Source organism: Stegodyphus dumicola, chromosome 11 (genome assembly GCF_044657685.1).
Source record: "Stegodyphus dumicola isolate Sdum_Otavi_A_Nest chromosome 11, ASM4465768v1".
In the NCBI taxonomy this organism is placed as follows: Eukaryota; Metazoa; Arthropoda; class Arachnida; order Araneae; family Eresidae; genus Stegodyphus; species Stegodyphus dumicola.
The window spans coordinates 85,726,243-85,743,345 of record NC_140778.1 but is presented as its reverse complement, the minus strand read 5'-3'; the positions used below and the strand labels follow the sequence as shown (position 1 = coordinate 85,743,345).

General features: G+C 30.9%; 1 protein-coding gene across 1 annotated transcript in view; it reads right to left on the bottom strand.

Moving 5' to 3' along the window:
• LOC118187697 (uncharacterized) overlaps window positions 1–17,103 on the bottom strand; it is a 532,717-nt gene that overhangs the window by 7,611 nt on the left and 508,003 nt on the right. The window contains exons 9-10 of the mRNA XM_085826955.1: window positions 14,024–14,185; window positions 9,709–9,911 (exon numbers count right to left, since the gene is read on the bottom strand). Coding sequence (XP_085683081.1) covers window positions 9,709–9,911; window positions 14,024–14,185 — 365 coding nt within the window. The remainder of the gene's footprint in view (window positions 1–9,708; window positions 9,912–14,023; window positions 14,186–17,103) is intronic.

Genomic DNA, 17,103 nt, shown 5'->3' with positions numbered 1-17,103 from the left:
CTAAGACATTCTCTTTAATTTTAGTAGTGTTAATAGGAGAAGAGGAAAGAAGTCTTTGGGTCCAAGGAAATAAAACAGAACTGCAATTAAGAAATATTTTTTACTAATGAACTTCCAATTCACTGCATACAAAAGTACATATTTTTAATTAGATTTTTAGGAAAATGAATTACTTAAGAATAATTATTAATTTTGGAAAAAAAAATCTGCAATTTTGAGTAGTACTCAGCACTCTATTTTTAGCAACATTTATATAAGAAACATTTTTTTTACAGTTTGCTCTTCGCAAAATCTACCTGTGCATTATTGGGAACTATGTGGAACTTTTTTAGTAAGAAGTTGCAGTATTTACAAAAGCAAAGCAGTGTGTTTAGAGAACACACCACACTGCTTTTGTAAATCCTGCAACTTTACTAAAACAAAATGAGAGATTTGTCGATCAAGTTGGGATGAATGGTTCAAGGTATCACTTTAGCTTACTTGGTAGCATACTTTCGAGTGCAAAGATTATTTAAGCAGACATCACATCTGTCATTTTTGTTTTTCATCATTGTTTACTTCTACTGAAATAACTCTCCTTGTAGTTATCAATTTTTACATCTTTTCTTCTCTGCCAGTTGTCGATGTCTTATCGCTCAAACTCTCGTTTAATAAAATTATTTTTGTTTTGCAAAATATTAGTAAGGAATCGTCGATTTATTGCATTATTTCATTGAGATCACAGATTTTTTTTTTTTTTTTTTTTTTTTTTTTTTATAGAGTGCAAGATTGTACCACTTTCATGCACACACAATTTCGATACTAACGGTCTCAAGCAGAAAAAAAAAAAAAAAAAAAAAAAAGTCAGCTTATGCCAATGCTGAGAAGACTAATATAGTAATCTTGTAAAAGGAAGTAACAAGTTGGAAAATTGTAGGAAAATAATTGAACACAAATCTGATGCAATAACAAAGAATTATTTTTAAACTGAAAGAACTAAGTGACAGAATAGTGCTTTAAGAAAATGAAATGGAGAACAAGGATTACTTCATAAGTATTGAGAAAAACTTACGGAACTATTATATCAAGAAATAGATAAAAATTAATTAAATGTATTAATGAACATATAATTAATGAACATAGTAATAAATGTATAATTAATGAAAAATATGGCTGAGCATTGTCTCTCCATGATACACTAATTTCACAGCTCCCCACAGCCCCTGGCATAAGAAGGGGAATAAATAGCATTGTCTCTCCATGATGCATTAACTTCACGGCTCCCCACAGCCCCTGGCATGAGAAGGGGAATAAATAGAGGAGAGCTTATGATACAATATAGTATTAAAACTAGAAGTCAAGGAATAGAAGGGTGTTAATTTAAAAGTGAAGTGAATAGCAGAATCGCCTGAATTTATAACAAACAGACTTATTGCTATAATTATTATTATTATAATAGAGAGCATTATTAAAAGATAAACTTGTTTATTTAAATTACTCTGAACATTGCAGGTAAACACCACATGGGACTGGGAAAATTTTCTGTGACTAATCCTTCAATTCAGTAGTGATAATTATTTTGGAAAGCCTGTGTAAAGTAGATTAATTCTTTGTTTCAGAACAAGAAAAAATTTACACACATTTAAATGCATTTTCTTATAATAACATATATATGCAAGAACTGCATATGAAACGATAGTATGATGGAATTGTTGATATTATTAGGAGAAAAAATATTGATAAACTCAAGTGAATTTATTGTGATGAAAGTATTAATGGAAATAACGAGAATAAGTTAGTAATTAAATATTTGGCTATTGATAGGAAGCATTGAAATTAGAAATAATGCAATAAAATGGGACCCCAATGTTATCAATCCCGGGAAGGACATGCAACATAGTATAATAAAAAATATGTGGGGTAAGTGACTCTTGTAATTCAATTGAAAGAACACATGAAGTTCATATCATTGCTTTTCTTTCTAAAAAAATCCAAAAATAAAGGATTAGGGATTGAGATGTCTAGACCATTATTTTAAAGTTTAATGACACCTTTAGTATATGTACACTGCTCAAAAAAAAAAAAAAAAAAAAAAAAAAAAAAAAAGGGACAGTCCTATATCTCCCGATCTACTGGGCCGATTGACAAAATTCAAATTGCGTTCTTCATGTCTCGAAAGCGTGACTTAGGATATATATTAGATTTATATATAGCACTATTCTAACATAGGTATTTTGACACAAAATTGGACTTTTTCTGAAATAACATACCAATTTTTTTACAGATTTCGATTCTACGACTCAAATTACGCCTAAATATGAAATTTTGTAAAATTTGGAGCGACAGTTACGGAGAAATTCACAAATTTATGTTTGCACTTTTTTGTCAGTTTGCGCCAAGAATAGTTCACTTGGCGAAATTCTTAATATATGGCAACCTAGTTGAGCGGGAAAAAAGTCACCATCGTTCCTTTTTTCCAAATAAAATTCTTTATATTATATTTTTAATTATAACTTATTATTTTAAGTAATTTTTTCTTTTTCGAATTTCATTTTAATTGTTTAAGTTGCATGGTTTTTTTTTTTTTTCGAATAACTGTTTCAAAAATTTCTACTTACCTATATCGAACTGCGTAAATAAAGGTGCAGCATTTATTTTTTTTCAAATAGTTTTCTTTATATATATTTTTTGTCATAGTCATTATTTTAGGAAATTTTTAAATTCTTAACTTTTATTTTAATTGTTTGTGTTGCATTGTCTCTTCAGATAATTGTTTTAAAATTTTCTATTTATTCCTTCGAATTGAGCATTTTAAATATATTTATTAATATAAATTTTCCAGAATTTGATTTTATTTATTTGAATTGCGTTTCTTTCGGAGGAATACTTTGTAACCCAGACTACGATGCATTTGAAAACTGCGTATATTAAAAGAGAAAATACAGTAAAGCACAGTTAACACGCCTTTCAATGTTCCGTTCAGAAAAAATATATATAAATAAGAGAGACATTTAACTTAGGAATAGACATTTAACTTAGGAATAGACATTTAACTATTGTTGCAATAGACATTTAACTATTGCAACATTTTAACTTAGGATGACTTGCATACACTGCTTTAAACAGTTTTATCATTGTGCCCATTGCTTTACACAATTTTATCCTACATTTGGCTTCTTAAATGTTATTCATATTTTAGTCAAATATTTTTTTTTTGAAATCGTAAAAATCAAATATCATAAGATTAAAAAGTTTTAAATTTAAAAAAAAATACAAATACTAAATTTTACCGTAAAATGTATTTTTTCTTCTCTTTTTCTTCAGGCATTCTACTTTATTCTTGCTCTTTTTCTTCATTCTACTTTATTCTTGCTCTTTTTCTTCATTCTACTTTATTCTTGCTCTTTTTCTTTAGGCATTCCGCAAGTATATTAAAAAGCATCCAAATTTTCGAAATATCTTGATGTTTCTGACAATCATTTTAAATAAAGTTATCGCCTTCCATTTCATAAAGGCCCACAAACGGCCGAGCGGTAAAGTCACTGAACACTGATAGTTCACTCCGGGGTTCGAATCCCGGTAAACAGGCTGGTTGCATGGGCGTTTTCGTGGATTTTCTCATGTGTACCGTGTATGCCAGTTGATTTCCCTTAGAAAGTTCTTCACAAAGGCATCCTTCCTTTTAGGCAGATAGCCCTGCTTTGACGTAACTTAATAATTCAATTCAATCCATTTCATCAATATTTGGTCAGAGCCTTTATCAGTCTTTAGAGGCTAAACATTTTGAAGGTATGAGATGAAAGGAAAGACTGGTTTCATCAAGAGGTTTCGGTTTATTTAATTATGACATAGCACACTAGGGCTATCTGCCTCAGGGGAGGGATGCCTTCGTGGAGGACTTTGTAAGGGAAACTGGCTTGCATACACGTTACACATGGGGAAAACTACGAAAATGCCCATGCAGCCAGCCCGTTCGCGGGATTCGGACCTTGGACAGAACTACCAGCATTCAGTGACTTTATCGCTCGTCCGCTGTTTCATCAGGAGGAAAAAAAAAACATCTTTAGGTGACATCCACATACATCACTGGATAAACTCCTGAATCTTCAAATAATTCGAATGAGAAAATCATGGGATTCTCCATTTATGATACGATATGATGTTCTATAACGTAATTTAAATTCATACAACCATATAGTCTAAACCATATTGTCTTTTCTGTTAACCACAAGCTCAATTGATGGTATTTGCTGGTGTACACGTCCAAGTGTTTTTTCTTTGAACACCTAAATTCATTGAAGTATCCTGAAAGTATCTTCAAAAGCGTCCAACTTTTTGAAACATCTTGGTATGTCTGACAGCCAAATTTCCCTGCAAATTTTTGCTTACTTTTCTCCCTAATTTTCTTCTTTCCTTCTACAGTTATTTTCAGTGCACACACAAGAAAATTAAAATTTTTCGATTGCTAGACTTCCATAAATTTTGCTTTCTTGTCAATTTTTTAAAATATCAATTACATGAATTGCGTTTCAGCTGAAGACAGCTTTTCATTTTCTAGTCATTTTAACTATAAATAAATAATAATAAAAAAAAAAGCAAAGTCCAAAGGATAAATATTTTAATTAAAAGATTTTTGCTAAATGACAAAGAAATAAAACAGTCCAGCAGGGTTAATTCTGTACCACAGAGTAACCCGATTCTTATATCGGCTGAAACAATCTAAATCATATTAAAGGTCATGTTTTTTTATACAATCTATAACGCGAGAGAAAAATTAGCTTCTTAAAACATTCTTTCTAAGAGAATTAATATAAAAGATTATATTTATATACATATTTTTAAAGCTGGGACTTGAACCAAACTGTAAAATTTTTAAAGTTTAATTTACATGGTGGTTATAATTAAAGTTCCAATTTGAAATGGTCATAAAAGGAAAAGTACCGTACCAAATGTTATCAAACTTGGGAATCGTGTAAAGGAGGTTATGGGAATTTATTTTCAGCGAGGAAAAAATAGTTAAAAAAAACTCATCACCAGAGGGAAAATGACGCTGTATACAAGATTCTTAAATGAAATAAGACTCGAAAACATCTGCTTAAAATGTGTTTAATATTTTCCGAAACGTGTTACAAAGCATGTTCAATGTAGCGTCTAGCATTTTCCGAAAGCAAGTTAAATCCTGTTACTGCATTCTCAACAGCAGCTCTTAGCATATCGGGAGGAATGTTACGGACATGTCAGTGTTTAACATTTTTCATTTCTGCCAAATTGTTTAGATTATCACCATAAACAGTGCTTTTGAGAAAACCCCATAGCTAAAAGTCACAGAGGTTGAGGTCTGGTGGGAAGAGGGGAAGTGTTGGCCTATAAGACGTTCATTCGTGAAATGTTGCCTAAGTAAGTGTGCGACACACGTGAGGTGGGGCCCAGCCATGCATAAAAATCGTAGTATCTAAAATGCCACGTTACTGCAGTTCATGTATCACGAAACATTTTAACATTGACTCTAAGTGAGCTGAAATCACAGTAGTCCAGCTGTCGACTGTTCTTTAGAGAAAAATGGTTCAGTTATAAAACTAGCAGTCATTCCACACCAAACGGTGTGGAATGACTGCTATGCAATCGAATGCAGTAGGAGAATGCAATGGAACTAGATAGATAACGTGAGGGATTTTTTTGGCCCAAATCGATTAAAAGCATTTTGAATCAGTATCTTCATGTTTTAGGGCCGAATTCAGGCTTTAAAAATTACAAATTAGCGATCTGTAAGAAAACGATTTCCAGATTGTACGCACTTGTGCGAGTGATTTGCGATCTCACATTTTCTAATCGCTAATTCGTGGTTTTCATGGACGAATTTCTCACTTACACTCGACGCACTCGACATTTATCGAATTTAACGCTTTTAAATGGTAATTTTCTTACTTCAAAATTTCTTAAGGGTATGCAACATATTAAACACGTGTAACACAAGGTTAAGTTAGATTCCGACCCATATTTCGTTTTAAAATATTGCATACAGCGCCATTTTCCCCCTGGTGGTGAGGTTTGGAACTTCCCTTTTTTCGCGGAAAATAAATTCCTATGATCTCTTTTATACGATTACCAGGTTTGATAACATTTGATCCAGTAGTTTTTGTTTTATGACCGTTTCAATGTGGAACTTTAATTATAAACACCCTGTATATTATTAAATTTTAATTGAAGCTATGTGTTTTATGTATACCATGCGTAAGATTTCCGCTTTTATAGAAAAAATAAAGAATCGAAGCAAATATACTTAGGATAATGGAACAAAACTGAAAAAAATTCCCCTCCCTCCGAAAATAAAATATTGAAACTTCGACCTTGAATTTATTGGATTATCGAAATATTCAATATGACCTATCTTCTAAGTCCTAGTTCCGACAACAATTCCGTCAAAAATTCCGAATTACTTAAGTTGATGTAAAAGATTTAGTATATATTCACTGTATGTTAGTAAAGTAATCAGAGTGTAATAAAAATAGATTATAGAATTTACGCTGATGCAACTTTTTGTCTGACTGCACAACATGTAATGGAAGAGAAGGCTTGTAGAGATCTGTTTTTGACATGCCTCTAAAAGTAGATGTCATACTCCTTTTGTCTCTTCAATATCAAAAAACTTTCCTTTGAGAGGCAACTTTAGTTTTTGGGAAAGAAAAAAAATTACAAGACGACAAATTTGAAAAACATGCAGGACGATTGAGTACACATACTTATTTTCGGAACACAAGCGGTTCTCCGACTGGTTATTGAATAATGAAAAGAAGCATTGTCATGCAATACAAAACATTTGGAATACGTTGTCTGACTGAAAACATAAGATTAAAAGTCATCTGCTTAATTCACAACCATTTACAAGTCAACTACTGGGGCAATTGCAGAATCATTTTGATCCTGAGCTTCTAAGACAAACCTTATATCACTGGATTTAAACACTCCTTTAATCTTTCGAGAACGTTCCTTCTTTAGCTCATATTCCAAGAATATTAAGTGAATACAATTATTGCAAAAGAAAATGAATATTCATTTGCACTACGGCTTGGTAGTTCTGCTTTTTGTGTCTAAGTATACAACAATATTTTAAATACTTACAAATAAAATATTAAATTGGAGATTTAATTGGAGCCTCATCAGTTGCCTAGCATTTGAAGATTGTTAAATACTAATTGTTTGTTGCGAAGTCTAACCCAGGGTTTTGCATGGTTGGTTTTCGTAGTTTTCTAGGTTCTCTTTACAAAGGTTCTCTAGGAAAGCATCTTAACCAAATAGCTCCCATATTCTTTCTCTGTTCAAATAACCAACTAACCTAGTTTAAGCGCAATTTCCAAATGAAGTTACTAGCAAAACCCGAATACTCATTAAAAATCATGTAGCTTGCCAATCGGGAGTAACATGAAAGATACGGCGCCAATAATTGAATTGCTGTTACGGTACGCTGTTTCTAAATTTAGATGGTCTTCCTTAATTAAATAGCCCACCAGCGGGCGAGCGGTAAAGATGCTGAGCACTGGTAGTTCGGTCGGAAGTTCGATTCCCGCGAACGGCCCATGTGTAACGTGTATACGAGCCAGTTTCCCTTAGAAAGTCCTCCACGAAGGCATCCCTCCCTTTAGGCAGATAGCCCTCGTGTGCTTTGCCATAATTAAATAATCCAATCCAATACTTAATTAAATATAATTGATTTGTAACTTCTACTAGAGCTGACGGTAAAAATTGAAGTGCAAATAAATAATATCGTGTGCAATCTTGATTAATATAAAATTAAAAATATTTGCATAGAAAAATATTTGCATTCAGACAGAAAGTTTTTTGAAATATTTGCAATTACTTTATAAGAAGGACTTATTAATAACCGTAATAATTACTTATTATATTACTGATGATTAGGATTCAGTTCTTGACAATTACATTCTAAATTAGAATTTTAAGGATATAATGAAAATAAGCTACGCACAAAAATACATTTTTACAGATTAAATTGACATTAAATACAAAAATACAGAATGTTGGGTGTCGTTTATATAATTATTCTTGCTTGTCCACAGAATCTGCTGACTTTTCCAGCCATTAAGTAGCTGCAGATCATTTCTACATAACCATTGAACTTCCATTAATTCAGTCTCTACAGGGTTGTATGTTTATATCATAATTTGACTTTTATAAAAATGATTATTCTAAATCTTATATTTCTATAAAAATATACTGTGCTTTAAAAATATGGATGATAGTATCTGCCGCTCTTTCAGCCACTTCAAAAGCAACAGTTTGTTTAGAAATAAATTATGCAGTTAATGTCATAAAATATTTTCATTAAATTCAAATAAACATTAAACGAAAATTCTCAGTTTTAGACAATTCGATTTAAACGAAGTAAAGTAGCAGACGATAAAACGCCGAAGGTAAAAATTTACTCTTAGAAAAACGTACTCTTATTTTTTTTTTTTTTTTAAAGGAAGAAAGAGAGAAATTAAAAAAACATTGTTAAAAATTTGAATAATATCATCTATAATTTAAAAAATAGATTTTCATATAGTATTAATAAATATTTATTATGCCTTATTGTGGGAAAAAATTTCATATAATTAATTCTCCGTAAAATTTTACTTGAAATTTAAGGTTAAAAATAGCTGTGGCAATTCAGTGTAACAAAAATCCATAGACCACATTTGGCGTTATTATCGCTCAGAAAAAAGATGCCAAATTTCAAAACGTGAAAATATGTAAATTCGTGTATATCTTAAAAAATTTTGAATAAAAAAGTCTAATTTTTTGCAGATATGCTTAAAAATACACCTTCTTTATGATGATGGTAAAAATTTTATAGGTTAAAATTCAAAATTTTTTTCGAAAAATTTATAAAAATTATTTAAAAATAGAAATTTAAAAAATAAAACACAAAAAATGGGTAAATTTTATTTGGAATGAACCTAAATTTCGAAATGTGAGAGAAAAAATAAAAAAAGTTTAGTAAAAAAAGAGATATTAATAAATATTTGCCAAATTCAATTAACATTGAGGAGCTAAAATTTTGAGAGCTAAAATTTTAAAAACTACTTGTACGATTTTTACAAAACTTGGTATTCTGGCATAATTTGAGCCGTAGAATCGAAATATGGAAAAAAATTGGTATGTTATTTCAGAAAAAGTCCGATTTTGTGTCAAAATACCTATGTTATAATAGTGCTATATATAAATCTAATATATATCCTAAGTTGCGCTTTCGAGACATGAAGAACGCAATTTGAATTTTGTCAATCGGCCCAGTAGATCGGGAGATATAGGACTGTCCCATTTTTTTTTTAGCAGTGTACATAATGTTCATGACAAATATCAAGCTAATTTTACCACGCTCGGAGACAGGATCAGAATGAATTTACAATAAACTAAGCTTTGTCCTTGATGCTTAGATTGAAAAATAAAAGTCTTGGTATTTTATTGGCACATGCATAATTTACATATCAGAACAAATAAAGAATTCACACACTAAAACTATACTGAGAGTTCAGTAAAAGTGGAGCTTACACAGACGACTTTATGATACATTAAAACAATAAGAATTACACACATAAAAACATACAGAAATACATAAAGAGACTATTAAGCTCTTTTATGCTTCCAATATTGCAAAAGCTCTTAATCTGAATTGTACGTGAGATACTGCATTTCGTATCTTATTTATAAAATCACACATGAAATATCTACCTTTTACAAAAGGCATCCAAAGCACCACTGCTCCTATTAATAGAGATATTTCTGGCTTCTTTCACCAGTACATGAAGTGCTCCTCGCAGAGAGATTACGGGAGCGGGCCGGAAACGAGACTCCAGACTTAAGTCCCTTGGCACATATTTCAAGGCAAGAAATAACTCGCCTTTGTAGTTCAAGGGACTTGTTAGAGATTCCATCTGGAAACAAAATGACCCCAAAATTATGAAAGTGAATACAATTACTGAAATAATATCAAAATATGGATTATCAAAAAATGAAAAATTAATTAATTAGTTTCAAGTATATCTAGTTTAAAAATTTGAAAAATCTTCAAATGTTGTGAGCCCTATATAGGTATTTAAAAACATGGCTACATATTTTATTTCTTTAAGATCCAAAACATAAATTTATAATTACACAGTTTATCAAATAAGGTTTCAACTTTAATGGAAACTGTTTCAATAACATTGATAAGAAGGGATTTGTAAAAATATGCTGCATAAAATAGTCTTTTTATCAGCTCTAAACAGAAAGTACCAGACTTTTATAAGAACATTTATAAAGATACTGCTGAGTAACTTTACTGATTTTGGTAATTTCCATGCCTATTATTTACGAAATTCAGGTTTTCATAAGTAAATTTTAATTTTGTTCATTTTAATGATTAATGGTTTCACCATAGTTAAAACAGCTCCCCCCACTCCCCTTTAAAAACGATGAAGAAATTCAAGCCAAAATTTTATTCTAAATGGTTCATATTTCTTTTACTTTTTAAATCAGAATCATCCATATGCACAGTGTGAAAACTGCTTTCATAAATTTTTAAGCTTAAATTAAAGATGTAATTGGAATGGACATACAGGGATAATATTTAAGAAAACAAATATTGACCCTGACATGATCTCTGAAACATTTTTGTTAAATTGTGATAAAATTTGATATTATTTAACATAGTTTTAGTTTTAAAGAACTATTTTATACTGACTTATTATCATTTGATTGATTTCAATTTTTTAATTTTAATTTTCTTGTATTAATTTTGATTCTCATCCAGATATAATCCAGAAATGCGAGTCTGCTGAAAATTCTTTCGGCTTCATCCTAGACAAAGATGAAAGAATTTTCAACAATTTATTTATTACTGCATGAATTTTGTTTTATTAATTTAATTTTGTTTCAGTTCTGATTTTTAAAAACTTAAAAATTTTCTCTCCTGTTAGTATGCCAATATGAAAAGATATTAATCCTGTGTTATCTTGATTGTTTAATTAATTTTTCGGCATTTTGCACAATTATCAATTATTTTCTGAGTTTAAAATCTGTAATGTATACATAAGTGTATACATACTGCCATTCTGATGATTTCAGATTTACTCTAACGTTATATGCTTATATGTTTTACAAAACTTTATTCATTTATGGGAGGGGGACTGAAATTTTTATATTACGCCGAAGGGGGCATTTTTTAACATTTTGTGTGTTTAATGTATTACCTTTTAACATATTGTAATGTTTAATGTATCATATTTTAATGCATTACCTTTATTTATTAAAAATTGGTTTAAAGTTTTATGAAATATGAAGTAGATTGTAGGGTTTATATTTATTTTAACTAACATTTATTTTAAGTTTAAACTATCTTTCCTGTCAAGCCTTACTTTCCCCTGGAATTGCCAATGCCAGAGTATGTAAATGTTAGTAGAACGCGCAAAGTATTCAAAATAGTCAGCAGAAGTATTCTGAGTTAAATAGAAGGGAAACGAGTTCGAAAACGAGCTTTCTTGCTTCACGAGCGTGGAGGTGGCTAGGTAGAAATTGAAGAACTGCGCATTTCGGCCTGTGTGCTTGCCTTGGCAGATAGTTAAATCTTTCAACGTAATATTCAGAAGTTTGCTGCATTATCAGCGGTATCTTAGAACGCGGTTAGGTTGGTTATGTTTAGAGAACCTCGTAGGTAGTCACTTGTTATTATTCATTTTTAGTTTCTTATTTTTATTTTACCGCCGGGTCGGCGTAGTTTGTGAGCGTCTAGATCACGCATCTGTAATTTCTAAAGTTGAATAAAAAGGGATTTAAACCCTTCTCAAGACTTTGTGTACTTTCCAGTTCATAGCAGTCACCACTATTGTTGCGTGCAGGTTGAGAGCACGCAACATTACAAGATAATAAAACAAATTCCAAATTTGGCCTTCCAGATGCCCATATTAGAGTGGAGGACTACATTATTGAAAATTTGATGTCTCTAGGTGCTGTTGTTCTTTCACAATATGAGAAAACATACATACAAGACTGAGTACATTCACGTAACATACAGAATTCATGCAGATTCTTCATTATTTAATTTCTATAAATATAATGCAAGGCTCTAATATTTGGTGGCAACAATTTGAAAAGTGAAACGCTGTTTTATAGTGGATGACGCAAAATACTAAAACAAAATTAATAGCCCTGCTGGCCAAATTGTCCGTTTGGGCTTAAAAAAAAAAACTATTGTATACCTCTTAAGCAGAGAGTACTCTTCTGCTCTGGTTGTTTTCGGTAAAGCCAACAACCAGACAGGTTTAAAACAATGACATAAAATTGCTATTTTGTGAATAAGTGCTTTAGCTTTGTTTTATTGTGTATATAAGTACCTGTGTAATTTTAAAGTAAGTTATAAACAAGTTTCAAGAGATGGCAATACCATTACCAATGAACCAATACAAATAATAATATAACAACAGATCAATGTCATTAAATTAATCTGAGCTTATTTGGGTCTTTTGTATGCTCAAGAAGTACTATCAATCACATCGTTGACCTTGCAGATCATGCTAAGAAATTACTCAAAATTTTGGCTTTAATAATTCTATAAAAAATGGTACTGAAATTCTTGATAAACTAGAAACTATTCAATAAAAGCAGGAAATCATAGATGATCAATGATCATGCTCTCTAATATTTTAGATTTGGTTGCAATTAACATTTGGTATATGTACAAAGTTGCTATGAGAAGCAAAATCCTTACAAAAAACAAAAATTATTGCGATGTAAGGATTATGTTAATTTTACTAACAGTTAAATTTTGAGTTGAACTTCCTTTCCTACTGCTTCTTAATTTCAACTTACCACTTCCAGCCAGAACGTAATGAAGAAGATCGGTATCTAACCGCAAAGTTCTACTGTCTTAGTGAAAGAAATACCAGATATTCTGGCTGCACATATCTGCCTTTTTTAGGCTACTCTCTCGTAAGCTATTACTACGCTCGCCGTACTTTAGACCATTGATAGCTTCATTTCAATTAGCATTAAGGGGACAACTCTGTTAGAATTTTGATAGCTTCAGCTGTATCTTTCTAGTTAAGATTAATTTAGTTTATTTCTTAGTCTCTTAAGTTGAAGCCCGAGTGTCAGCTTTATTGTACAACTCCAAGACGGAGTTCTGTTAAATCTTATTTGAATAATAAAGGGTCTTTTAACCCTTACCAAGTTTATTTACTGTCTCACGAACTCAAGCAATTATTCGCTTGCTAGTTCTTAGGATTCTTCACATCCAACTTAGAATTACACAGTGGTGAATCCTACAGCGATTTCCAACGAATTTCGGTGAAAACCAATAATAACCAAGTACTGTTCATTATACATGCTGATCCACACATTTCTGATCAAGAATAAAATTTTTTGCTACAATACCAAATTGAAAAATACAATAAAAGCAGAACTGATATATGCAACAAATGCAAAAAATCATCTTCTTGAAAATGCAGTTAAAAATAATTTATATTGACTGCAATTTGAAAGTTAAAAAATTACCTATTATAGCTTATTAATCAATGGAAAACAAAACTGAATGTATCCTTTCTGTTCTAAATTAATGTAATTTACAAATTTTATTTTGTCTTCACAGCTATGTATAACTTTAAAAATATATTCTCATATACTTAGGTTAGTTTATTACAAAGAGTGCTAATATAATTTAGTTTTATTTAGAATGACTTTTTAAATCTTATTACATATGCTCATAAAAATACTATATCATGGTTAAATGTTTATTGGTGAGAAATTATTCTCAGTTCAAAATATTGAACTATTATTTATAAAAAATAGGTTAAATGTCTTAGATTCTCGACTGTAATTCAACCCATCAAGACGATGGCTTCAGATGTTTTACAGAAAAGGAAAAAAAATCCATATTTTTTGCACTACGTTTAAAAAAATTTTGACTTCATATGATGAAGATTCTACAATTTTCTATAAATTTTCAAAAGACTGAAAGCATATCAAAAGTCCATGCCTTATTAAGATGCTAATTAGAGATGCATGCACTTACTCGTTCTTGAAGAGGGTACCACCTGAGGGTAGGGGAGTCTAAAAGGCGATATCCAAGCGGCAAAGTTATTTCTCCAAGGAAATCATTACGGCCAAAAAGATCACTATTCCACACGGATAACCATAGAGTTCGAGATTCTAGCTCATGCTTTAGCACTGGAAACTGTAAAAGAATAAATTACTAATACCATAAACAAAACTGTGAATTCAGCTATTGTAAATTAATGCCATATTTACCATGATATAAAGAAATTAACATGATGATTCATGATGATTAAATCTGCTAAATATAGTGTTTTACATTTGTAAATTCTAAATGTAATTAAAATGAATGAATTAAAACTTCAATCACTCACACTTTAAATATCTCTAAATAATTCAAACTTAATGTTCCTTCTGACTAATTTATGTTAACTTTTAGCAATAAATCAGGCTTCTTTAACTGAATTACATTAAATATTTGGTTAGTTAAAACTTTTTCAAATAACACTAAATTATTTTCTTTGCACTTTTGATTTCAATGACTAAAGCCCAAAATTATCCCAAAAGATGAATTCACAGCTTAAACCTCTTTTACAGAAACTTTTAAATATCAACTTATTTTCACTCTAACCATTTTCTTGGTCATAGTCATCTCCTGCTACAGTTTCATGTTGATGGCCAAGAGAGGGCACAGCTTTTTAATCTTATGTTTATTGTTTTTCTTACTGATTTGCGGATTTTTTGATAGAGATGTAATGGCAATGACGAAAAAAAAGACAAATGTTCTGATGTCAGCAAATGAATTACACACAGCTGTAAACATTTTTTTCCACGTGAAAAATGGCAAAAGAATTACAAGTGTCCTGCGGACTTCTTGAAGAAAAAATAAAAAAAAGTTTTCTTGCCAAATATGATGAAGTAAATAAAACAAAATAAAAACTTGGAAAAAATCCAAAAATAATCTTCAATAAACAAAAAATTTATAAGATTATTTTTCAACTTTAATTTGTATCTTTGTCAGTTCAGAAACAGACTATTTTACTTATTTATTTATTTATTTTGTGACACCAACTTCCTAACGAGGATGCAGTGAAAGACGCAAATTTGATTTTCATTTTTGGCATAAGTGTGCCACTGTGTTTCTGTATTTTTTTTTTTTTTTTCCTTCTACTTCTTTGGTGTGTGTGTGTGTGGTTTATTCCGAATTGAATAAAGGATAAATAATAAATGTATCTTTTAATTTCTTTTTAAAATTTTATTTCATTTTGCATTATTACCACCACTTGTTGCTGCCGTCAGCTAAAACAGACTAGTTTTTTTACTGTTTTTTACTTCGTATTTATTCATTTATATAGAAAAAACTGATCAACTTAACAATCTATGTTAGGTTAAGATATTAACAACAGCTAACAATCTAACTTATCATTGGTCGTTCTTCTTAGAAGCAAAAATATTTTTGACAATTTTTATTGGAATGTTTCTCTTCTATTCAGAATCTCAGTTTATCAGTGGTGCCGTCCGAGGTTTGGGTTTTATGCGATTACGGCAAAGCCTCGAGGGCTATCTGTCTAAGCGGAGGGATGCCTTCATATAGGACTTTCTAAGGGACATACACGTTACACGTGGAGAAAAACTCTGAAAATGTCCACGCAGCCAGCCTGTTCGCAGGATTTGAAGCTCGTGCCATGATTGGTTTCATCACATTGCATATGAAGGATGCTGACTTTCTGAACTTTCTTTTAAATCTATTGCTACATCAGCAGCAGTAAGCATTATGTATAAGTGCTTTACATTATAAATGCGTAATGAAATTTGTTTGAAAAACTAAATTCTATTCATTCCTAATTACTTCAAAATAGATTGTTCAAAATTCATTTATTCAAAATAGATTGTTCAAAGAAGTGAGTTATAAACTTGATGCTGAGCATGGAACTTTAGCATTACATTTTGAAATTAGCTTGCTAACATAATCGAGCAGACAGTACTGTAAATATATTTTGGGGGGGGCACTTAAAAAAGTTTTCAAAGAGGAAACGATTTTAACCTATTGTTGTCGTCTTTATCGATGAAATTCTGAATTTATCCCCTGAGTTTGACTTTTAATATGTGATTATTTTTCTTAGTGTTAATGGCAACAGACTATATTAATGTTATTGCTCAACAGAATTAGGTGACTAGGAATTGCCTAGCTTTTGCTTACTCATGTTTCATTCTTTAATTGGGACAGAATCTAAAACATCAGAACATTGTTCGCATGTTCTTTTGATGCTGTGTAACAGAAGCCTTCAGGGCTATCTGCCTAAGGGGAGGGAGGCCTTCATGGAGGAGTTTCTAAAGGAAACAATTTTAACCAAACATTTTTGCCTTTATAGATGAATCATATACATGTTACACATGGGGATAACCACAAAAACGCCATGAAGCCAGTCCATTTGGAGGATCCGAACCTCAGACCGAACTAGCAGTGTTCAGCGATTTTACTGCTCGCATGCTGGTGGGCTGATGCCTTCCAAGGAACAGATGCCATGCATCTGTTTAAATCAATGCAACGTCATGCAAGGAAGTGGAAACACAGATTGTGAATATCCATTCACCAGATATATTCAGGTTTCATTATGTAATTTAACTTAGATTACAGAAATATATGATTAGTCAGAAATATAGCTATAGATCTAAAAGAGATGTAATTGTTAATGTTTATCACAGTTATCCAACTAGGCGGTGAAGAGATCTTAGAGAGGGTGCACTAATAATCTGAAGAGGCATTGAAAAACAAATAAGCAATAAAAACACACTTGGAAAATTAACCACTTTAAAAAAAAAAGCATTTAAACAAATTCTTGACTAACCAAATATTACAATCATGCAAGTATATAAGAATCACACCAACTGATTCTTCATATATGCTGGCTCAAATTGCATGTAGGTTCATTTCACTATTACAGGAAATGTAATTATAATTATATATTACAGGAAATGTAATCCGTCTAACATATTAAAATTTGGAACAATAATTCATACAGATAAATAACACATTCTTTCAATATATATATATATATATATATAACTATCAGTACATGCTTTGTCAGGTTTATTAAT